Source organism: Bos mutus, chromosome 28, assembly GCF_027580195.1.
Source record: "Bos mutus isolate GX-2022 chromosome 28, NWIPB_WYAK_1.1, whole genome shotgun sequence".
In the NCBI taxonomy this organism is placed as follows: domain Eukaryota; kingdom Metazoa; phylum Chordata; class Mammalia; order Artiodactyla; family Bovidae; genus Bos; species Bos mutus.
Window position 1 is genome coordinate 12,772,330 of NC_091644.1, and position 24,015 is coordinate 12,796,344.

At 45.2% G+C, this 24,015-nt stretch overlaps 1 protein-coding gene across 13 annotated transcripts in view; it reads left to right on the top strand.

Annotated features, from left to right (window-relative positions):
• KCNMA1 (potassium calcium-activated channel subfamily M alpha 1) overlaps positions 1–24,015 on the top strand; it is a 780,456-nt gene that overhangs the window by 510,376 nt on the left and 246,065 nt on the right. For all 13 annotated transcript variants that reach the window (XM_070364783.1, XM_070364784.1, XM_070364782.1 and 10 more), the window contains exons 6-9: positions 401–476; positions 7,234–7,309; positions 10,609–10,779; positions 12,370–12,461. In XM_070364783.1, the coding sequence (XP_070220884.1) occupies positions 401–476; positions 7,234–7,309; positions 10,609–10,779; positions 12,370–12,461 (415 nt within the window). The remainder of the gene's footprint in view (positions 1–400; positions 477–7,233; positions 7,310–10,608; positions 10,780–12,369; positions 12,462–24,015) is intronic.

A 24,015-nucleotide genomic window follows, 5' to 3' on the forward strand; every position in this document is an offset into this window, starting at 1 on the left:
TCCGATTTGTTCCTAATCTGCTCTTAGCACAAGGGTTACGCTGAGCTATTCCCAGTATTTTTCAGAGGCAGAATCCTCTCAAACAGCCGTGCAACTTAGACGTAGTGCTTTAAATCAGAGATGGACACGAGACAGCTCAGTGAACTGGGCTCTCCCCGCCAGAACTTCCTCAGCTGTAGCTCCACACAGGCTCCCTTTAATGAGCCTGTCAGTTTACCAGCTGAGATTAAACCAGTCAAGGATCAGGATGAAGGACTACATCCAAGGTACTGGATGGTTCAGTCTTCTGCAGGAATTTCATATCCCCTCAATCTTGGCAGCTCTAAATCCAGCAGCAGAGTGTAGGCATTAAAACTACACATTGAAAATAACGCAGCTCTAATTTCATTTCTCTTTCCAGGTTTGAGATTTTTAAGAGCTCTCAGACTGATCCAGTTTTCAGAAATTTTACAGTTTCTGAATATCCTGAAAACAAGGTAAGATGTTCTGTCTCCTATTTTTTTTTTTTTCCTCCTTCTGGTCCCCAGTGCTAAGCTGTAAATATCAGGTGTATTTACTTTCATTACGATAAAATTAGTGTTCTTTTGTGCACAGAGACAGTGCTCCAATCCAGAAATCCAGGGAGAGCCTAGCGTTGGATCTTCTGCGGGACAGGGGACTCTGTGGTGATGAGAAGAGGAAGGGCCGTGTATGTGGGGGAGTAGAGGCAGTTTGGGGGCACCACGTGGGGTTGCTTGGGCACCAGCCACAGCATCGTGGAGAGAGGAGCACAGTGGATGAGGGATAGGTCTGCTCATTGATTGGGAAGTCCTTGCTCACAGGTTTTAAATCACCCCTTTATTACATCACTAAATAAGAAATTGAACCTGGCCATGAAAGCAGTGGAAGCAATGCTCTTTGAGAGGCAATCACAAACCTCATACGGCACACAGAAAATCATTTCATTTCAAAGTACATTCTAGATGTTCACTTTATAGCCCGTGTAGCCCCTGGGGCTTGCTCTGTGAATTGCCTTCTGGGGAATACCTAAAAACCTCCTGCTGAAGGCACCATGACTACTTCTGTTAACTGTGTTATGATCTGGAAAACACTACTGGACCAGGAGAAAAAAATTCCCCAGAGACCCTTTTCCTGATGACCTGCAGGTTCTCAGAGCTGGCCTGAAACCAGGGCTGCCTTGATGAATAAACTAATAAAAGAGGTTGGACGTCTTTTAATGGAGAATAAGTACAGGTCATAAATTTCTCTCATAGGAAATTACACTTTGAGAAACTCACTGCTAATGTTCCATTTCCTCTTCGGTTGGCCTTAGCGTGTTTGATAAATGATGAAAAACAGGACACCTCCGAGTTTGTGATTTATAATGAATACACCTGCACTTGGGGGGCGGGAGGCGAGGGGGACTTGGACTTAGCATTGTTTTCCCAGTAACTGAGGCTGGGACTCAACTTCCGGAATATGTCACATCCAACAAGTGTGACAGGCTCTTGGCTTTCCTCTTAGGGTCTTAGTGTTTTTTGTTTATTTTTGTTTGTTTTAATTCCAGATTGATTTCCCCTTGCTAACTATTCATCTATGTGAATAGGGGAATAAATTCACTTTCTGTTAGTCAAGTTAAAAAGAAAATGAGCATCAAATGCCCTGGTAGTCTTCTACCGTGTGTTCCAACACCCTTACTGTCGTAATCCTGGGGTCAGAATTTGTTGGTGCTCCATTGTGTGTACTATTATTAATATAGGATGAATATTGTTATTCTTCATATTTCTTCTGAGTGACAGTAACCTTCATTGCTACCATTTTATGACTCTTGTGTGCAATGGACCCATATTACTCTTGAAATTAAAATGATTGACAAAGCTAGCCATCCCTAAGGTTTGCCTATATCATATTTGCTACACTGGGTTTTTAAAAGTAGACTTGGTGAGGACCCAGTGCTGCTCACAGGGGCTGCATTTAAGAGACACTCATGGGGATGGTGTTATATGGAGCTGTCCACACTGTCTAATGTGGTAGAGTGCCTCCGTCTCCCTGTTTCATGATTACTTGTTCAGGAGTCTTTTAATCCTCTGACCCCAAGGTGCCATCACTCCGAGGAGTAACACGGAAAGAACTGTGTTCTCACCTTCCTTGTACTCCATGCGATCCTTTCTGGACTTAGGAGAATGATAAGCCATCTGTGTAAAATATCTTTTTCTGGGCTTTTGTCAAGAGATCCACCAATTTCCTACTTCCTGGGGTGGGGGTGGGGCAAACTTTCCTTTAGGTGTAGGAAATAGCACTGGCATCCCTGGGGAAACAGTCCTCCTGAGAACTCCACAATTAAGGCGGTTCCTTCTCCCAGTGCAGAGGAGGGGAATACCTGAAGCGATGAGTGAGGGTAAGAGGTGACTTTCTGTGTTGGGAGAGTCATGAGGTAGTGGGCTACCACGGAGTCTGCCATCCTAAGCCCCAAACATTTTCCCAGCATCCTGCTGCCCACAGAATTAAACTCCCCTGTCATTGGAGAATGGTTTCCATCTCGGCCTCACGCTTGGAATTGTCCCACTTCCTTTGGCTTACGGTCACAACCATGTGAGTAGGTCAGTTCAAGCCTGAATCGAGCACCCACCTGTGCAGCAGTGAGAGGGTGCCAGGATTGAGTTCTGCTTTCTGAGAGCCCCTGAGGGAGGGAGAGCCGACTGTGGTTGGTACTGGGATGCAGACCTTGGAGGCATAGAGGAGAATAGTTAAGTAAGCCTCAGCTTGAATGAGGGGCAGTCAAGGATCCTTTCAAGGCAAAGAGGGTGTCTTCAGTAAGCCTTGTAGACAGCCAGGTGTCATCCTGGTGAGGCTGGAGACTGGGCCTGTGAGCGAGGGGTGCAGCTGACTTCCAGTCACGGCAGCTGCAAAAGGAACGTAAGTGAGAGAAGAGAGCCCTTGGAGGGACTTCCTGATGACTCAGTGGTAAAGAACCTGCCTGCCAACGCAGGAGACGTGTGTTCAATCCCTGGGTCAGGAAGATCCCCTGGAGGAAGGCAGGGTAACCCACGCCAGTATTCTTGCCTGGGAAATCCCGGACAGGGGAGCCTGGCGGGCTACAGTCCATGGGGTTGCAAAGAGACAGACACGACTTAGTGACTAAACAACCACAACCATTCTGCCGCGTCACTTATTTCCCACATAGCATTCCCATGCTGTGTACAATATTTACCATCATTTACCTAAGCAACATTTTTTTTTTTTTTACATTTTGGAAACTGAAACCACTGTACTACCTAAATGGCCTCAGAAATGGCTCCAAGTTTAAAGGCCTTTAAAAGAGTAGAGGCCACATCATGAAGGCTCTCAGATGTCATGAATTCCACGTGGAAATTGTATGGAAAGTGGGCTTGAAACATATAAGCCATCGATGTTTAGATGTCAGGGGGGCAGTTGTCCAGGCATTGGTACTACGGACTGGCCTTAGAAAAGGGAGAGAGATTGAATGATATTTAAGGTGTAGAATTGACAGAACTTGAATTGTGTCTATAGCTCAGGCCCTTCATCCCTGTGGGATACAGTGCAGTTGACTTTGAGGGGGCTTCACATCTGTCTGGCAAAGGTAACAATGAAACAAAATAAGGACATTGGCACCTATCTGTATTCTCAGCCGGAAGCAAAGAGGAAGATACTAATCAACCAGAACTGGGACGAATTTGTGTTTCTCTGTGGAAGGAGGATGACATTTTCAGTGTCAACCAAAACATGTCCTGGTAAATTCACTGAGCAAAGATAACCCCCATGGTTCTGTGTTTTTAGTGATAATCTTGGAAAGAGATGGACATTCATTCTTCCAGTATCTACAGAGATACACACACCATCTCTCTCTCTTTCTTTCTCCCCCAGTATCTACAGAGTCCTGAGAAAGGTCTCTGACCTGTAAAAACAGGAAGGTCTCTGTGTCTCCCCTGTGGATAATGATTCATTGTATCCTTTCGTGGCTAGTGAGAACTCATGGGCCAGGGTCCCAGAAACAATAATAGAAAACACGAAAGTGAAGTTAAGCTATCATGCAAAGATCACACTTTTTATCCCTTATCACGAGAATGCTAGAATCTGAATTGTTCCAATCACTCTCATCCTTAGGACCTTAGGGTTCAGTCCAGACTTCTGAACTTGACCCTCAAGTCTTTATCTCCAGTGTCCACGCAGAGCCCACAGACCTACCCTGCAACCCTTTTCCTCCTTCCAGGGAGCTCTTTGCAACCTGGTGAGATTCAAATTTTAGAATATGGAGAGAGTGCCCCAAGAGTTAATCTTGTATCTCTTGCGTAGAGCTTTTAGATGATTGCCCGGTCATAGAGTTTAATTTGAAAAGCAAATCCTAATACTGGGGATCTGTAATAATGCAGATGCCATAAAAATAATCAGATTTCAGTGCTTAATAGAGACTCTTTCAGCAACAATGATTAAATGTTCTCTACACAACAGAGAGCTCCCTTAAGCGCTATTAATATCACTGTGACAATCACTTAGAGATTAATAATCACCATATTGGGTCATTTTCCAAAGCACCATGAGGCCTGGAGATTCCCATAGTTTTAATGTCTCAAGAGGGCTCTGCATGGTTATCGTTGGGACACTGCTTTGTTCCAGCATCCAGGACTATGTAAGTGAGTCACCTCGGCACTCAATTATCTTCGGAGAAGTTGAACAACACAGGCATCCCTGAGATCTCTTTCTTTGCTACTGACTACCTGTTACTCATGAGTCTCTCACTGTCCAGTATTAACGTGCCTCAGAGGAGGCTTTTACTTTATTCTGGCCTCCCCTTGAGAAACTGGTTGGGCGGTGGATATGGTGGTAACCTCTCTCCTCTCTGGGGCAATGGCCTCTGACCCTCTTCATATCCTATGCAAGAGTGTGGGGGAGTCCCAGCTTTGCTTTCACAGCAAGGAGGACTTTCTGGTGGACCCCAGTCTGTGACTTTTGTTGTGTAGTGTAGTGGACTAAAGGGCAGTCTTTGGGGCCAAACTGCCTGGGTTCAAATCCCAACTCTGCTGCCTGCTTATGTGAACTTGGGTCAGTTTCTTAACCTTGGGACCAACTCATAGAGTCTTTATGAAGATGAGATGAATTAATATACATGAAGTACTTAAAACAGCAGTACGCATGGTAAATCCTGTGAGAGAACCGTGCTAGCCATTCTTATCAGGGTGATCTTAAACTCTTAGAATTTCAGTCGTCCGTATTCCCTTGAGAAAGAGGTGGAAGGGGTCAGAGATCAATCTATTAAGTCTGATGGGCTGAACGAGCCTGTGGGCAGTGTTACACCCCTCTGGGAAGACTGAAGAAGATAGAACATAGGGTTCTTTTCTGCGTGATGCAGTTGGGAACACGAGAAAGTCAACTAGAAATGTAAAAATGATGGCTTAAGAGAGTGGGATTGGTGTCCAGTGATTAGCTGGAGATAAAAAAGCTGCAGGTCACTTGGTATTGCCATGGGTGGAGTTACTTTAAGGAGGAGGTATGGGCTATACCAAGCTTTGGAGAAAGGGAAATATTCAGTAGGTGGGGAGGGCTCTCAAGCTGAGTCATAGCATAAACAGTTTTGGCAGATATTTTTGGCTTTGATAGAAGTTGCAAGAGTTTATGTAGAAAGAACAGTGGTAGGAGAATATCTGAGACTTCAGCGGGTGTGGAAGGAGGCAGTGTAGACATAGAGTTTTAGTCCATGAGAACCTTTGGACAGGGGAGCAACCCCCTGCAACAGTGGTTGAGGAGCTGTACAGCCAGTGGGAGAAAACGGGGTGAAGGCAGGGAGGAAGAATGCAGAGGGGAGACCAGCTCACTCTGTGCAAATTCTTAGAGGCCCTACTGTGCACGGGGGACTCACCACTCCCAGGCTTCTGGCCGACAAGGCCCCTGCTCTCAGGGAGCTAGACATCTAGTGAGTTCCAAAGAACTCACTTCTCAAAGAACACCAGTGGGTGCAGAAATTTTTAGGTGTAAGATTGCTAGGGAATAGGATATTCCTATGGCCCAGCAATAGGGATATCTATTGCTGGGCCATAGGAATAAACCAGAGTCCCACTCCCCAGCTGGCATATTGATTACAAAGGGAAGCTGGCGCTTCTCAGTGGCGCCACCTCGGGCTCCCACGGATACCAAGTGACTGCACCTGGTGTAACAGAGTTGCAATTTCCTGATGTGATGCCATCCCAGGCAGGTATTCTCAACAGATGTATTGAAACAGGATCTTGTCAGACAAACCCAGAATATGGGACTTTCTGGATAACAGCAGGCTTGGCTGCATAGAAAATAAAATAATCACAGAAAGACATAATAAAAAGGGTGTGTGTATGTGTGTGTGTGTAGTGGGGGCGGGTAGGCGGGGCATGCTATATACAGATTAAAGGAGAATAAAGCACAGAATGGAAAATACATAGCCTATGGGCCAATCAACCCACTGCCTGTCTTTGTAAATAAAGTTTTATTGGAACACAGCCACAACTAATTCCTTTACAGGTCTCCTGTGTATAGTTGCAACAGAGACTTTATGTCCCAGCAAAGCCTGGATATTTACTATCTGTCCCTTTGTTAGAAAAGTTTCCTGACTCCTAGATTAAAGCCACGTAATAATCAAATGCAGCACATTATTATCTCTATTACTTCTTTAGGGTGAAAACATGAGAGCATCAATAAGCCTAATTTTGGAGCAACTGCAGAAATCTAGCTTGGGAGTGAATATTAGATGACATTACTGAATCTGTGTTAATTTCCTTAGGTAGGACAGTTGGACTATGATCGTTTTACATGGCGTCCTTCTTAGGTGTTGAGTGCTGAAGTTTATAAGGTTGTGTTGTGATGTCTACAACGTGCTTGTAAATGGTTTCAGCCAGAAAAAAAAGAGAGGGAGAAAATATACAGATAAAGCCAATGTGGCAAAATGTTAGGTGAAGGGCATCCCAGTGTTTGTCTTTCACTATTTCTGTAGACATAAAAATGTTCAAAGTAAAAAGTAATAAAAAAAATTTTAAACAACCAGAGGGGTTTATTTAGGGACCACTCTCAGCAGCTCAGATTTCATCTTCCTACAGGCTCCAGCCTGAACTACATTTGCCGCCTTTCAGATCCTTCCCTTATGACGGGGAGGAACACTGGGGGCTTGGGGATGGGCTGCCTCCTCCTTAAAGGGGCGCTGTTGTCCTGGAAGCCACTCCCAACAGGGTCTTCTGTAACTTGGGGATCTTGCTTTTTGTCTCTTTTGCACAGTAATTCCATCAAGCTGGTGAATCTGCTCTCCATTTTTATCAGCACGTGGCTCACAGCAGCCGGGTTCATCCATTTGGTAAGTATCCTTGAAGATGCTTCAGTTCTGACTTTTCTGGAAGAAGACCCTCTCAGAGTCATTTTATTACCTGGGAGACAAACTTCAGCCCTGCTGGAGAATGCAGAAAAAGGAAAAACAACTGCACAAGTTGTCTAGGTTTCCAACCCTTTTAACCTAAACTAATTCCAAATGGTGAGTCATGTTCACACTCTAAACCTGTGTTTTTCAGCTCACCTGTATAGCTGGGGCAGGGGCTTCCGTAGATTTTTTTTTCTGTCTGCAATAACCCCAGCAAACCACAAGATGGCAGTGCTTCCTAAGCAATCACTGGAAAAGGTTGGCGACCAGGTTGGAAGTCTGATCCCCATCTGTTGAAGAGAAGTGAAAGTTCCTCAGTTGTGTCCGACTCTTTGCGACCTCATGGACCATACAGTCCATGGAATTCTCCAGCCCAGAATACTGGAGTGGGAAGCATTGTTACCTACCTCCCATTGGGATTTTTGTGATTAGCATTCAAAGGAAAACTTCTGAGCTATAACTCAGTTACTGGATCTGATGGTTCCCCACCCATTCCCTTCTCCAGGGGATCTTCCCAACCCAGGGATTGAACCCTGGTCTTCCGCATTGCAGGTGGATTCTTTACCAGCTGAGCCACACATCTCTTAGTAAGTAACAAATAACAGATTCCTCAGTTTCTCTTCACTTTCCCTTTATAAGGGCTTCCTTCGTGGCTCAGCTGATAAAGAATCTGCCTGCAGTGTGGGAGACTTGGGTTCTATCTCTGGGTTGGGAAGATCCCCTGGAGAAGGGAATGGCTTCCCACTCCAGTATTCTGGCCTGGAGAATTGCATGGACTGTGTAGTCCATGGGGTCGCAAAGAGTCAAATGAGTGACTTTCACTCACCCCCTTACAAAAAGGCCTCTTTGATTCTTTTGCTTGATTACCTGTCAAGTTATTTTGCATCTCAAAAATGTTAATTCTTTTAAATTAACAACTCACTGAAAGCCTTATATTATGAAGTCAAGCTGTACTCACATTCCCAAGGCAGATTTCTGTCTGCTTTTAGAGAGTATAGCTATTTTGAGAAGTGTGCTTCATACAAACACAAATTGTTACACCTGGAAGGAGCATCATCTAACAGAAGTTTGAGTAAAGTTGCCCTTCCTCGCTGAGCTTCAGTCTGCTTAATGGATGGAAGGAAGCATTGTTACCTACCTCCCATTGGGGTTTTTGTGATTGGCATTCAAAGGAAAACTGAGCTGTCACTCAGTTACTGGATCTGATGGTTCCCCACCCTACCCACCCTTTTATGCTGATGGGATTCTTGGATGAAATCACCCTTAGATAATCACTCTAACTCTGCCAAGTGTCAAAAAGCACAGATATGGAGGGTTAGTTGGTTGTTTTCAGTCAGCAGTGACCTCACCTTACTGGTGTGTGAAGTGCTGGGTTAGACAAAAAGTTCATTTCATAACATTTTATGGAAAGACCTGAATGAACTTTTGGGCCAACCCAGTACATTCTGCTTCACCAGGAAACCTCCACGAGAAAGGGCACATGGAGGACAGGCACTGATGTGTGCCAGGCCTTGGAAGCTTTCTGCAGAGGCAGGCTGGCGGCCTGGAGGGAGGCTTGGGGCCGGCCATCCACAGGGACCATTCTGGCAGGTCACACGCATTGGCCTTTGGGTGTATGGTAGGGCTGGGCCCCTCTCTGCAAAATCTCTCCTACCTGCCTCATATTTGCTGGCAGGTCATAGGTGATGGGAGGACAGGAAGTGTTTTGTGAGTCTAAAGCAGAGATGGGCAACAGCAAGTGAAGGTGAAAGAGGGGAGTGAAAAAGCTGGCTTAAAACTCAACATTCAAAAAGCTAAGATCATGGCATCCGGTCCCATCACTTCATGCAAATAGATGGGGAAACAATGGAAACAGTGACAGACTTTATTTTCTTGGGCTCCAAAATCACTGCAGATGGTTACTGCAGCCATGAAATTAAAAGAAGCTTGCTCCTTGGAAGAAAAGCTCGACAGCATATTAAAAAGCAGAGACATTACTTTGCTTACAAAGGTCCATACAGTCAAAGCTATGGTTTTTTCAGTAGTCATGTATTGATGTGAAAGCCATAAAGAAGGCTGAATGCCGAAGAATTGATGCTTTTGAGCCGTGGTGTTTGAGAAGATTCTTGAGAGTCCCTTGGACTACAAGAAGATCAAACCGGTCAATCCTAAAGGAAATCAACCCTGAATATTCATTGGAAGGACTGATGCTGAGGCTGAAGCTCCAGTACTTTGGCCACCTGATGCAAAGAGCTGCTTCATTGTAAAAGACCCAGATGCTGGGAAAGATTGAAGGCAGGAGAAGAAGGGGACAACAGAAGATGGATGATTGGATGGCATCACCGACTCAATGGACATGAGTTTGAGCAAGCTCCAGGAGATGGTGAAAGACAGGGAAACCTGGCGTGCTGCAGTCCATGGGTTTGCAAAGAGTCAGACACGACTGAGCGACCGAACAAAAAGAAGTCAGGGGCAGAAGCCTTCCACACCCATTGCCTCTGAGAGATTTCCTGCTACACCTGCAGAGATGAGTTGTCCCCACAAAAAGCAGAAACCCTATGGGCTGCAAAGCCAAAAATATTGACCGTCTGGCCCTGCACAGACTAAGCTTGCTGGTCCTTGGTCTACAGAGTATAGGGTTCGGGATAGTTCTTCTGAGCTCACATTTTGTGCTCCCGAGGGAGGCTACTGCAGTTTGTAGGGCAGAGTGGTCCCTGATCTTCTGCAAAGCAGGGAGAGCCTAGTCAGACTCTGAGAGATGCTGTTCAGGGTTTGGGTGCATAATCTGAAGGAGCAGGGTCCCCCAGGCATCTCCTTGGTCAAAAGGATGAAAGGAGGAGGCTTTCTGTGGGAGGGTCCAGGATTTCTTTGGGATTGAGCAAACTTTAGACCAGGGCAGGGCTCTCTAGCTCTTTCCTGGAAAAGAATGCTGTAACACATGACCAGAGGCAGTGCCCTAAAATTCTGCTGGCCTCAGGTCTTTAACAACGAGACGAAAATGGACTCTGGATACGTACGTCAGTTTGTTCCCTCTCTGCCCCCATCAGCCTGGTGGGTATGTGGGTGTGCCTTTCACTCCACTTCTTCCACTGCCTGTTCAGAGGCTGTGAGCCCAACTTACAGAGTTCCCCTTGGGGCAGCAAACTCCTGTGACTGAAGATGCAGAACATCCAGAAGTAGCCTAGATGCTGGAGTTGTGGTGTTTCTGGTTTATTATGCCTATAATGTTTTCCTTTCTCTCCCTTGTCTCCTTGATTTAGGTGGAGAATTCAGGGGACCCATGGGAAAATTTCCAAAACAACCAGGCTCTTACCTACTGGGAATGTGTCTATCTGCTCATGGTGACCATGTCCACTGTTGGTTACGGGGATGTTTATGCAAAAACCACGCTCGGGCGTCTCTTCATGGTCTTCTTCATCCTCGGGGGACTGGTAAAAATGCTTTCTTACGATGTTGATTTTGTGATCATTGGTATTTTCTATTATCCATTTTCTGCAGGCTGTGTATTTGAGCCTGTGTTTCTGCATTAGAAGCAACTGACTGCCTTAGTGTTACAGTCCAGTTAAGGCAATCCCAAATGCCATGGTGCCTTTTCTGCCTATTTCTTTTGTGTACTGAGTTTGTTTCCCTGAGACCCAGGCACAGTGTCCTTGTGAGGGACGGCCATTTAGCCCAGAGCAAACCTCATTGTCTTAAGAAAGGGATGCTCACTTATCAAGTGAGAGGGTCTGTGCCTCATAATGTAATTCAGCCTCTGATATTCTGCAAGGACAGGGCTATCACCTGACCTGGTAGATAATGTTGATACTCTGTAGACAATCTGCGGTTTCAAGAGCTCCCCACCCCCATCCCGGTCCTCCCCAAACTTCCAACAAACACTGTGGCTGGGCCCTTGCCCTAAAGAGGAGGGTCCCCACCCCAGAGGACAGAGAGCCCACTAGTCCCCAGATGGACATCACCATGTGAGCTGAGTGTGGTTTTGTAAACAGACCACAACTCCCTTACACAGCGACCCGGGTGGGTGTTTCTGCCCTCACTCTGTAAGTCAGAAAGTTGCACTGTTTGCTTTTCTGGCCTATGCAGATCACCTCGGTGGGTTACCATGTACTTTTCAAGGGGGATTTCTGGCCACTCATTGGCGGTGACTGCATTTTGTCTTTCAGAGTAGCCCATTCGATGTTTAGATTTTTGCTGTGTGTAATGTAAACCTAAACTCACACACAGCTTTCATATATGTACACCACACATGCATTTATCTCATGCATACACACTCTGTTTTGTATGCATATGGCGTATACATTTGAGAAATGTATGTAAATGTATGTGTGGTGTGTATGTGCTCAGTGTTCCTATGGTACCCGTGAGGTCCCTGCAGATCACAGGACCGCGTTATCCAGCCACAAGCACAATGTTTGTTGGACAAAACATGGCAGATTTGTGTTTCTCCTCACTATTCTTTCCTCCCATGTGATTTCCTAAATTTACCTTGTGTGCTTTTTAGTGATTCTTTTTTTAATGGAAAAGTTCGTATATTTTTAAATCTTCTCTTGGTGTTTATTGTCTTTAATCACTCATAAAGGCATGGATTCTCATTTGAATTTTAATTAGAAAGAAAGGTTTTCTCTTAAAATTGTGTGTAAGTTTATGAATGATTGATTTGTGTGTGTGTGTGTGTGTGTGTGTGTGTGTTATTTCTCTAGCATGCCTCCCCTTATTTCTCTTCAGGAAGTAGAGCTAATGTCTATTTATTCCTGTCTCCTTTACATTTTTCTTAACTGATTTTTTTTGGTTTTTTTTTAGTTGTCTAGGTTGGTTAATGTTTGTTTTTTGTCCTATGTAACTTCAGAAGCTTGCTCTTTTTTTTTTAAATCCAATCCAGCCCATGAATACGTTACCTTTGCAGTTCTAGTCCTTTTGTGTTTTCAGATCTTAGTATTTCCCCCCTCCCCCTTCTGAAAAGGTCACCCCCTTTCTTTGGCCTGTCTTTTTAGTCTCTCTTCTGTCTCCTATCTTCTCCTCAGGCCATGTTTGCCAGCTACGTCCCTGAAATCATAGAGTTAATAGGAAACCGCAAGAAATACGGGGGCTCCTATAGTGCGGTTAGTGGAAGAAAGTAAGTATGCCAAGAGGTTTTGCTGCCTCCACTGCGGTAGAATCCTCTCTGCATGCCATTTTTTTTTTTTGGCTCTTGTTTCTTTGTTTCATGCATGTAGGCAATGTTTGCCCGCTACGTGCCCGAAATTGCTGCTCTCATCCTGAATCGGAATAAATTCGGCGGGACATTTAACAAACATGGAGGCAGAAAGTAAGTCAGTTGTATCAGAAGAGATGTGGTTGAGTGACTTTCAGAGCCCCTATGGCAGTGACACCTGAATCCTGCCCCCCTTACACCCCACCTGAAGGGCCACATTCTGTGTGGGGAGTGATGTCAGAATGACCCCTCCAAGTTATCACAAGGACCAACTACTGAGACCTGTTCCCATCCACAACTCTCTTCCCCACCCACTTTCCAAGAGACATAATAGGTTTGTCCTGGAAGGAGTCCATGTGTTACTGAACTCTTATTTTCTATTCTGATCCCTAATGTGTAAGCCCAGTTTATTCATTCTTTATATTAATTAGGTGATTGATTACATTCTGGTCCCTAAGACTAAAGAGGTGCCATCTTATGGGGTTTTTGTGCAGCCAAACCATGGCTCATACTCCAGCAGGGAAGTCCCAAGGAGGGCAAGATCAAGATCACATTGGCACGCTGGTCACCAGGAGACCGGGTCTCTTTAGCCAGGAGGCACCAAGCTTGTCCTCAAAGGGACTCATTACTCAGTTGAAATTCCTTCTGGACAAGAAAGATGTTTCTAGTATATCAGGGCACTGTGCGGGCTCCTGATGCATCTTTTGTTTGGCTTTCCATACATGAATGCTTTCTTCTCGGGGACTGTTTCGATTTGTGCTCACATCACTTTGTCGATATCACAGTCAGTGTGTGGCAGTGTTGTCAGCTGGAAGTTTTACTCCTAAGCAGATGTAAGGCCTTGACTGCTCTGTCTCGAAGGAGAAGATTGGAGGGAGGCAGGGTGGAAGCATCCATTCTGTACTGTTTTTCTTTCAAAGCTTTTTCTGAGCATTGACTTTGGTTTGCTTTTGAGTTTTGGTTTTCATTTTATCTTCCATACAGTAAGATATACACATCTTTATGTACAGCTCAAGGATTTTGTACCTCTGTACACACCCAGTAACTACCGCCCAGACCAAGATACAGAATAATTTTATCACTTTGCCCCTTCCCCAGTCATGGAAGTTCCTATTATGGAATTAGGGTTTTTTTTTGTTTTGTTCTTATCCCATACATTTAAAAAATTTCACTCAGGCATGTCTGACTTAGCTACTCCATGGACTGGAGCCCACCAGGCTCCTCTGTCCATAGAATTCTCTAGACAAGAATACTGGAGTGGGTTGCCATTCCCTTCTCCAGGGGGTCTTCCTAACCCAGGCATCAAACCCAGGTTTCCTGCAATGCAGACAGATTCTTTACCATCTGAGCCACAGCTTTTGATTAAATTTAAATACATATTTGTTAATTTTTACGGTGTTGTGTTGGTTTCTGCTATACAATAACACAATCAGCCATGATTATGCATTTTCAAATGAACTCTTCAATAGCCTATTTGCTCTTTAAGAGAAAAACGAAAGCAGTAGCATCGCGTTTCCATCCACCACCTCCTCCTTGCCTGACAGTCACATTGGAAGGAGCCCACCTCTTCTCCCATCAGTGATCCCACTGCATCCTGAGCTCAGGTGTCCAGTCCTCTGTTTAGAAAATGAGGAGGTGGGGAAAAGGACTCATTTTCTTGAACTACCCACAGGACACCCGTTTCCTTTCAAAGGCACGGAGGACAGAGGAGGCCAGTTGGCATCTTTTCCGGGGAGGCAGCCATTCTCCCACCTCCCCTCTGATGGAGCCCTCCTCCTCCTATTATCGTAACAGCCCTGGATGAGATGAGAACCAAGCTGTTCCGATTTCTGGGCCATTGGTTAGATCCAAAAGGCCAAATAAGTCCAGAGATTTCCACTGGTCATTTATTCCATGCCAAGAGGAAAACAGCCTCTCGGTTCGTTTTGCCTTGAAGGTGCGGACAGGTCACCATAAAGCAGAAGGCGCCCGGGGCACGCAGGCTGCCTTTCTGGCCTCCCCAGGCCACTGTCTCAGCCAGCCTTCCCCTTCCCTCACCGCCCCTGAAGATGTCAATAAAGTCAATTGCCCTGATGTCTGTGTTGAAAATATTTCCCGACTCTCACTCAGGTACATTTTTTTTTCCCCTCCGAAATAGCTGCCATAGTCCAGTGTGGGTGGGCCTGCTGGCGGGGGGCTTTTGCTGATGGGTGACCCAGATGAGGCCCTGAGACCCTCGTCGCTCACCCACTCCAGTCCCATCCGGTTGCCCCTTGGCCTTGGCACCTCTGCTCAAACCCCTGCGTCAAAGGCTTCAGATCACAGACTTCCCGCAGCTTTTGTTCTGGCTCCATCTCCATCATCTTTTATCGCTACTTTTACCCTGGTTTTTTCTCTCTTCTCTTCTCCCTTTATGAAAATGCACGCTTCGCCTTTAATGTTCCTCTGGGTCTCTGAGGTCCCCCGACCCCGCGGACAGAAAATAGGTTCTGTCATCAGCACTGGGACTGTTCGCTTTACTTTACGCATTGTTTCCTGGTTCAAAAGCTAATTACTAAGTAGTTTAAAGAAGCCCTTTGGTCACTTAGATCTTTCATCAGAAAATGTAAGCTTGGGAAAGGAACGGTAATAAAGGGCCATTAGCACCCTTTGTTTGATGTTGTTTTTCTAGTCAGTAGAACAAGATTGATGAAATGTTATGTTTGGCCAAAATTTGAGTTTTCATTTGGAATTCAGTGTTGAGAGAATGGGCTGTCAGAATCAATAAGTTTTCCTTCACTTGGGATATGGGCATGTGGTAGTAATTAGCAATATAAGGTCTTTAGTTGAGCAACCAAGCATGGATTCTGGCAGCAAACATAATGAGAAACTACAGTTGTTCTATTTCTAACGTCAAAAAGTTTCCAGATAAAATTAAATGCGTTTGCAAAAGAAAAGCAGCTAAACTTTGTTGAAAGATAGAACTCATACTTAAAATAGTGTGCTTCGCCCTGTGTTTTTGTGTGTGCATAAATATATGCACTGTACCCACGGACATATGTCCATGGGTTCTCCCTAAGATTTCATCAGATGGATGCCCAGAAAGTAACTTAAATGTATACATAGTTAAGGGATTTGTTTACATGTGCACATTTTGCTCAGAATATAACTTCTCTAACAATGCATTAACTTGTCAGAGAACTCAAGGTAACGCGTGATCCAAAGCCATGGAGACACATGCATTGGAAATTCAAAGATTATTTAAAGTCAAAAAAATTTGGGTAGAGAACCATGGTGTTTTGTTCACACAACACCCAATTTCAGGGTTTTGGAGAATATGAACATTTCAGTGGCACCTCATTTTCAGTTCTAATCGATGTTGGCATAATAGATACAGTTCATGCAGTGTCCCCAGAACATCCTCACCAGCAACACAGCATCCAGGGCTCACGGTCGCTCACGCTCACATTCTTATCAACATCCCTGGCCTGACCTCCTACAGGACACCCAGAGCCAATAGTAGAGATAGGGGTGTGTGTGTGTGTGAGTGAGTGTGAGTGTGTGTGTGAGAAAGAGAGTCATTCTCTAGTTTATCCATTATGATGTAGTCCCTAAGATAGGGACTTGGTCAATAACCAAAGGTCTAACCAGTATCTTGTCAGGCAGTCTCTCGAGTTGAGGTCTTGGGAACAATTAGTCTCTTTGGGCTGAGACCTTAGATCTTATTCAGAAAAGTAGCCCTCTTGTAGCCCAGCCTGCCTCGAGGCCACTGTCTCCACTTCTTTCCCTTCCTGTAAGTTCAAAGCCTCTCAGAGGTGGTAGAGTGGATGGGTGAGGCTCCCATGGCCTTTGGGATCCCAGCTTGCTCTTCTTCCTCCCACAGCTCATGCTGTTTTCCCCAGAGGTTTCCTCTCTGCTTGTGACTCAACCCGCTGCTGGTTAGTTTATGAGAACTGACAAGATCATGGTCTGAGGTCACATGGCCAAGGGCCATGGAAAATAATCAGCCAGAGAGAAGAATCCATCTGCGGTAACCCCCTTGTCAGAGACGGCTGGACTGGGGAGCCATCCAGGCATTGAACTTCCCATAATAGGGCTCCTGGGGCCTGAAACCGAAGCAGCCCCGGCCCAAGTGGTTAGGAGATGGGAGGCTAGATGGGTTTGGATTGTTCTACTGATTCCTGGTAGCTAAAGACTCGGAGGACATAGAGAGAAGGATGGATAGTTGAGGACAAGGAATATGGAAAGGGGGCCAAGAACTGAATGTAACTTACTGGGAGGAAGATCCTTGGCTGGGTGAGGAGTCAGTGTCCCCTTCTAGCTGGGGAATAGGTGTCACAGATGAACCTGGTTCTAACTCCTGTTCATGAAATCTGTCTGTGAAACAGAAATGTACAATAGATTCTCTTAGACCTCCTTATATAGGTGGAGGAGTGCCAGATACTTCTGGAAACGAGAGCATGAATCAATAGAACCCAAGTCTTGTGATTGGCTTCTGTGGCAATGGTAATATCTATAGGTGCTTCCGTCCTTCTGCATCCCCACGGCAGCCGTGTGAGGAAGGTATCACTGTCATCTCCAAGTGACTCGCCTGACATCACAACCCTAGTAAAGGGTTAGTCTGGGGCCTGAACCCAGGCGAAGTCTGCTCCACTGGGCCATGCTGCTTCTCTAGATCGCCTCTTGAGACTCCTTTCTGCTCTAAACTCAGTGATCCCATCACTGTAACTTTTCTTCCACTTCTACCCACAGTGGGGCCAGAACACTGCATATAAGATGATGAGGAAGGTAAAGGCCTGAGCATCATTTTGGGCCCTTTTCCCTTCTACTCACCTAGTGCCTCTAAGGAGCCTGGCCCTAGGGTCAAGGACAAAAAGGTGGAGAGGGGACAGAACCATTTCTTCCTGGTTTTTCTCATTTGGTTAGATTGGAAAAGTGTTTACCTCTTGAACATGTCTAACAGTGAGGGGCTCTTAAGGATGGACAGAAAGATCATTGGCCAAAATAAGATTTGTGGGTTTCTACCTGTTCTCCGCTTCCTGGTTCCGTCCTTCTTGCGGAGATCATTTCCTAGGGGGCCAGCTGTGGTGGGATTGTTGTGATCTGCGAGACTTGGACTCTCTCCTGAGCACAGCCTACCTGATGGTCATCTGAAGAAGAGCATTCTTTGCCCTGGCAAACATATCTACCTGTGCCTTTCATTTCCCCAGCTGGTCTGCACACTCAGGGCACTTCTGTAATTGTGGTTTCTTAACTGTCAGTGAGAACTAGAATAGCAGTTGCCCATCTTGGAAAATCCTGGGTGGGTTCCCTGGGTTTATTTCGTAGCTTTGAGTGAAAATCTCGACCCTCAGGAGGCAGTGTCCTTCTGGAAGGAGTTTGGGGGCTCTACCTTCAAACCTAGGTGTGGCCTCAGGGTTGCAAGAAGCCGCCTTAATACCATAGAGGTTGGCCAACTTTATCATGGGGTTCCCAGGTGGCGCTAGTGGTAAAGAACCTGCCTGCCAATGCAGGAGATATAAGAGACACAGGTTTGTTCCTACGGTTGGGAAGATCCCTTGGAGGAGGGACATGGCACCCCACTCCAGTATTCTTGCCTGGAGAATCCCATGGTCAGAGGAGCCTGGCGGGCTATATCGTTCATAGGGTTGCAAAGAGTCCCACATGACTAAAGAACAACAACAATGTCAAGACTTCATCATGCTTTTCCATTTAAAGATGAAGCAGAGTACTTTATTACATCCTTCAATGTCAGTGCTCATACTTTATAAAGCATTCAGTGATTTAGAACAGAATTGCAAGGATGAAGAACACAGGGCACAGCGAGTTGCCTGCCTCGCTCTCCACTCTTGCTGCCACCGCCACTGGTTCACTTGCTCAGGCTGTGACCCTCTCTTAGGACCACATGCCGGGCAGCTGTGCATGGTATCTGTCACGTGGAGGCTACATGTCCCGAAGGTGACAGGCAATGGCAAGGGTAGGAATAAAAGGAAATGCCAAGTACAGATTTTAATACACGCAACGCAAGCAAGAATGATCCAAGATTCTGTTCTAGAGCAAAACAGGGATGGTTTACAGGGATGAAGTGGTCTAGGGAGGTGACACCTCAGAGAAAGGGCTGTCACAGCCTACTCTACAACTTCCATTACTGCCTAGACAGAGGGGAGCTAACACTCCAGGTTTTTAAATTAAGATTATGGGAACCCCTCCTGCAACTGTGGGTCTCTAGTGCTACCTCCAAGGGACTAGGTCTTTAAAAATCTCATTTGTGTTTCAGGCCCTCCTTCGCCTACAGTAGTGCTGTCCACTGGCTTACCAGGGCAGGCCATGCTACTTCCTGATGATGAGGTCATTTAATTTTGTGTCTTTCCTCTCATCAGAAGTAAGCCCTTCACCTCCCTCACATCCTTCGTTCTTCTCTGAGACCACATTCTATTCCCTCCTGCCCAGCTCTTTTGTATCAACATGAAATTCCACTTTCTCCACTGCTTCTTAAAAAAAGAATTGGGATCTTAAATGTTCCGCTGCACCAGGACAGGGATTATTTCTTTATAAAGACTCACTTAATCTACCCCCATTGTCCGTTTCCAGCCCCCGAAAAGAACTAATGTGAGTCCTGCCTTCATCTTCATCTCATCTATGTCTGTTTTCTGAGCGCTTGCAACATGCCAGATGCATTGTACAGGCTCATGAAAATCTCCAAATTCGCCACATCTATCTTGAGCGATACGTTACATTATTTGGCCGCCAAAGTGGTTGGGGAGTTCAAACTCAGAGCTTGTGTAAACCTCCCTTCTTGGTTCCTACAATAATACTTTCTCCTCTACTCATTCTGAGATGGTCTGACCCCAGTGCTTGGAAATAGGATGTGGGGTTAACTCATAGGGTGTTGTCTTGGGTTGAGCCCCATGTCCTTTTCCTTCCTGTCCGTGTGTAACACAGACAACATTCCCCCTCCCTCCTCCTCGGCCTGTGAATGGGGTGCTGTTCCTAGGAGGGATGGTGTCTATAAGATTTCTGCATCACAGACATCCCTCTGGCTGAAATGTGACTGCTGTTTTGCTTTTTATACAAACTTCAGTCCCTCAACAAGTAAGCTGTTCAGCCCTCTAGTCATGGGGCCCACGTGATCCCCAGCCTAAACTCTCAGCAGTGTTTTCAGATTCCTAGATTTTAAAAGCCATAAATTAGCAAATCATCAACATATCACCAGGAAGGATCATCTGGTAGCCATTCTAGTCAGAAGAAAACACAGGCCCCAATAACTGATCTTCACAGAGATATGAAGAACTGTAGACAGACAGATACAGTAAATAGGAAGACAAACAGATAATTCAAGTTGACAGGCCATGTTGGACTGATTAGGCATTCTGCTTTGATTAGCATTAAACTTTGAGGGGAAGGAAAAAAAATGAGATTGTCCTAATACTTTGAAAAAAGGACCCCTTGACTACTTCTGAAATTTAGTACCAAGGGGCAGATACTGAAAATGAGTGTTATTCGATGCTGTATCATGTAATGTAAAGTGCCAGGTATTCCTTTCCAATGAGAGGGGTCTTTATGGGTGTGGATGTGGGCACTTCTTTCTTTGCATCTGCTTTGGATTCTTGTAAGCCACGTCTTCAGTCCTGTTCAAACTTGGAGCTCTATTTAGAGAGACTTGGATGCATATTAAATCTATTTCCTGATAATACTAATGGGATGAAAGCTTGTCTCCCCTCTACCCCACCACCGCTTTTCTCTCTTCCCTTCCACACACTTGTCAAAATGTTCCAGCTATTGTTCTGAAAACAAGAATAGACATGTAGGTGGGAGATGAACTGTGTACCTTAAAAAATAAAAAGTCATATTCAGACTTCGACTTTCACCCTCATGTATTCTTTCTTCCATTAAAGAAAAAGAATTCTGAGTATAACTTTTCGATTAGAATCCCTGAAGCTTCTTTCTGCCTAACCTCACATTTGATTGGGTGAATCCTTGTTGGGCAGGTTCTAAATCTAGAGGACAAACACAGCCCTCCGAGACTACATCGCACTGTGTTTTCTCTTTCCGCTATGTCATTCATTCTGATAGCAGTCTTCGAAGAGTTGTACAAAACGATTACTAGTAGATTTGGGGTTTCATCCCACTGCTGCCATCACACACTGAAAATAAACCAGGAAACCTTCTAACTGCCCAAGTCCAGTGTCTCTTTTTATTATAAAAGAAATTTAGAAGCTGATACAGCATGAAATTCATGGAAACTTGATTCTGTGCCTCTCAGGGTTTGCATCCCCACATCTGGTACTGGTATTGCATAACCCCCCAAACCATAGGGGCTTCTTCAAATGTGAATACCAGTTGTCAGTAAAAGCAAACTTATCTCACCTCCAATACTTGATCAATAAGGACACATGTTCAGAGATAGATGTATGCCCATCTCGTGAGAGGCTTTGTGGCCCTAGCCACTGACCTCAGAGGCAAATGCTAGCTCGTATACAGAACAGATTTAGGAAAGCTCCCATCCCAATATATTTGCTCAACTAATAATTATTTGATCCCTATTATGTTCCAGGCACTGTGCTAGGTGCTGTGGGTTAAAGGATGAGCAAGAAGATATGCTTCTTGCTCCCCTGCGGCTTACCTGAGACTTTGATGAATCAGAACCACCCAAGAGCTAGTGGCGGCTATGTAGAAGCTAGATTACAGAGGAGCCTTGTCTCCGTGAAATGCTCTTTCGGCAGGAATTTTGTTCAATAAAATCATGAAGGTATAAGGCAATCATGAAGACTGCAAGCCTTTTAGAGGGAATGCTCCTAAAAGCATTAGATAATTCACATTGGTAGATGTCTCCATTGGAGTAGTTTAGGGCAAAGGTAACAGAGAGATGACTTGTGGACCTAAAAACCTATGAATCTAATGACGCACCCTGTAAAAGAGGGGCGCAGAGACATTCAGGAAGTAGAGGGGCTGCTAATGCCATGTTGAGTTCTGGGCCTCTCCATGTCTAGTGAACATCGCTCTGTGGTGTCTTATGCCTTATCAGGCTCTGGAACCTGTGGACTTCTCCCAGAACTTGAGTGTGTGTTGGACAGATGATGGAGGCTCAGGGTGTTGGGTCTACTTACAGTGGACGGCTAGCAGGGGCAACACCCTTGGGTGTGGCTGAGGAATGAGGCCACACCCAAGGGTGTGTCAGGATATGTCAACTTAATTGTTGTTATGGGACAGCCATATCCAACAGCTTGTGTTCTAGGGCCACGAGGCATGCAGGGGTATTTGGGAAGGCATTGGGGTCAGTTTGCACGTCAAAGCTAGCATACTTCCCCTCTGCCAGGCAAAATTAAGAACCGCCCCTTTGCTTGTACTCATTCTCCCTCTGTTCTGTCTTCATCCGCAGAGGGTGTAGCTGATCTTCTTTCATCTTCTCTTGGTGCCTTGTGTTAGAAGCAGCGTTATCAGGTGGAAACAGGCAGATCTGGTTTGATTGGAATAGAGGAAAATGATGTTCAAGTGCCTGGATTTCTCTGTTAAGGCAAAGACCCACCTAAAATTGGAAGAATCAGGTCAAAGGAAGAATGGCTTACTTAAAAATGCCCAAAGGCCACCAAAGCCTGAAGTAATGGATGAAACAAAGGCAGAAGGGCAGGGTGTTGTGGAGAGACACAGGGAAGAACCAGTGTTATTTATGAGATTTGGTCAATTAGAGAATTGCTTGCTTAAGAAGCTATATAAGTCCTCTTCCATGAAGGAAGGAGAAAGAGATAAAACCAAAATAGTGGTGCTAATCCCTGCATACTGGGTTACTGTGAGAATTCAGTGAGAAACTAAAGGCAAACAAATCTACAGTTAAAGTTCTTTGGTTGTAGGCAACTGAAATTCATTCTTGCTGACTTCAGCAGAAAAAGCTTTTTTTTTTTTTTTTTGGAAGGTTAAAGTATCTTACAGCATTCAGACAAAAGCTGAAGATGCCAGAAAGGACAGAGGTGAGGCTGAGAAGCAGCGCTGGGATCCAGCAAGCAGAAACTCAGAGAAAGTGCTCACAAGGTTTCGCCATGAGGATCAGTCAGTTCCCACCATGAACTTAGTGTCACTTCATTTAAGACTGAAAAGCACTGCTTGTCCTAGCTCGGGCAGGAACCATGGTTGAAGGTCCCAAAACTGTATTTGATTGGGGAGGAATGGTTCCCCAAATTTAAAATGAGGTGTTGTTCTCTAGATTGGACAGAGCCTATGCTCCAGATGAGGGGCAGCTTCTTAATTATGTGGGCAAGCAGCAGAAGCAGGCTTATCTGCATCTCCCCTCCTCAGCCCTGTGTCCCTCCTTCCTTTCCCCAGTCCAAGGTTTAGGTTTATGCTTAATTTTATCATGAATGCCATTCCAGGCAACCAGAGAACTGGGACCTCACCATGGTCCCAATCATTGCATTTTTCTTTGCAAGTACTTTGAAGACATTGTAAAAAAAAAAAAAAAAATGTGTGTGTGCACACAAGCGTGAATGTTTGTGTGTCCAAAACAAACCTAGCACCTAATTTAAGAATCTGTACATTTAGGGACTTTGCTGGCAGTCCACCTTCCAGTGCAAGGGGTGCAGCTTCAGTCCCTGTTTGGGAAGCTAAGATTCCATATACCTTGCAGCCAAAAAGCTATAAAACAAAAGCAATATTGTAACAGATTCAATAAAGACTTTAAAAATGGTCCACATCAAAAAATCTTTTTTTAAAAAATATCTATACATTTAGGTAACTGCAAATTTCATTCTATAGCCAAATCCAGTGAATAAAGATCAAAAATTAATTACTAAACCCTAAACTCCCTCATTTGATGTCATTTTAAAATTTAGATGTAGACTATTTTACTTTTTCCTGAGAAATGAGGTGCTGTTGAAAGGAGGGTGCATGTTAGACTGGAACAAAGTCAGTATCTCCTGCTCTGAGGTTCTTAGTATTTATTTTCAAGGCTTGGGCTGAGGTTCCTTTTTGGCAACAAGCTACGCAAGGTGTTGGCCATTCCTCTTGCCTGGTAACTTTCCTGGCAGCTCAGCTTTCCCGGTAAAGCGTCTGTCTGCAATGCAGGAGACCAGGGTTCAATCCCTGGGTTGGGAAGATTCCCTGGAGAAGGCAATGGCACCCCACTCCAGTACTCTTGCCTGGAAAATCCCATGGATGGAGGAGCCTGGTGGGCTACAGTCCATGGGGTCGCAAAGAGTCGGACACGACTGAGCAACGTCACTTTCACTTTCTTCCATGCCTGTTACAATTGTGGAGGTCTAATTGTGACTTGGGATGATGGAGGTACAGATACCGATCCCTCTGGATGGTTTAGATCCTGACTGTCTGTGTAGGATGAGATGTGCCCTCTCTGTGCAGAAAGTTCTGGTCCGGTCAGGGCATCCCAGTGTTCTCTGCTGGGTCTGCCAGTAGTCTGTCCTCTGACCTTGGGGCTCTGCTTTACAGAGGTGCCTTTGGTGCACTGCTGGAATCTATTTGCTCAGCCTTCTGCCCCCATTTAGGGAAACAGCCAAACAGCCTTCTCCTC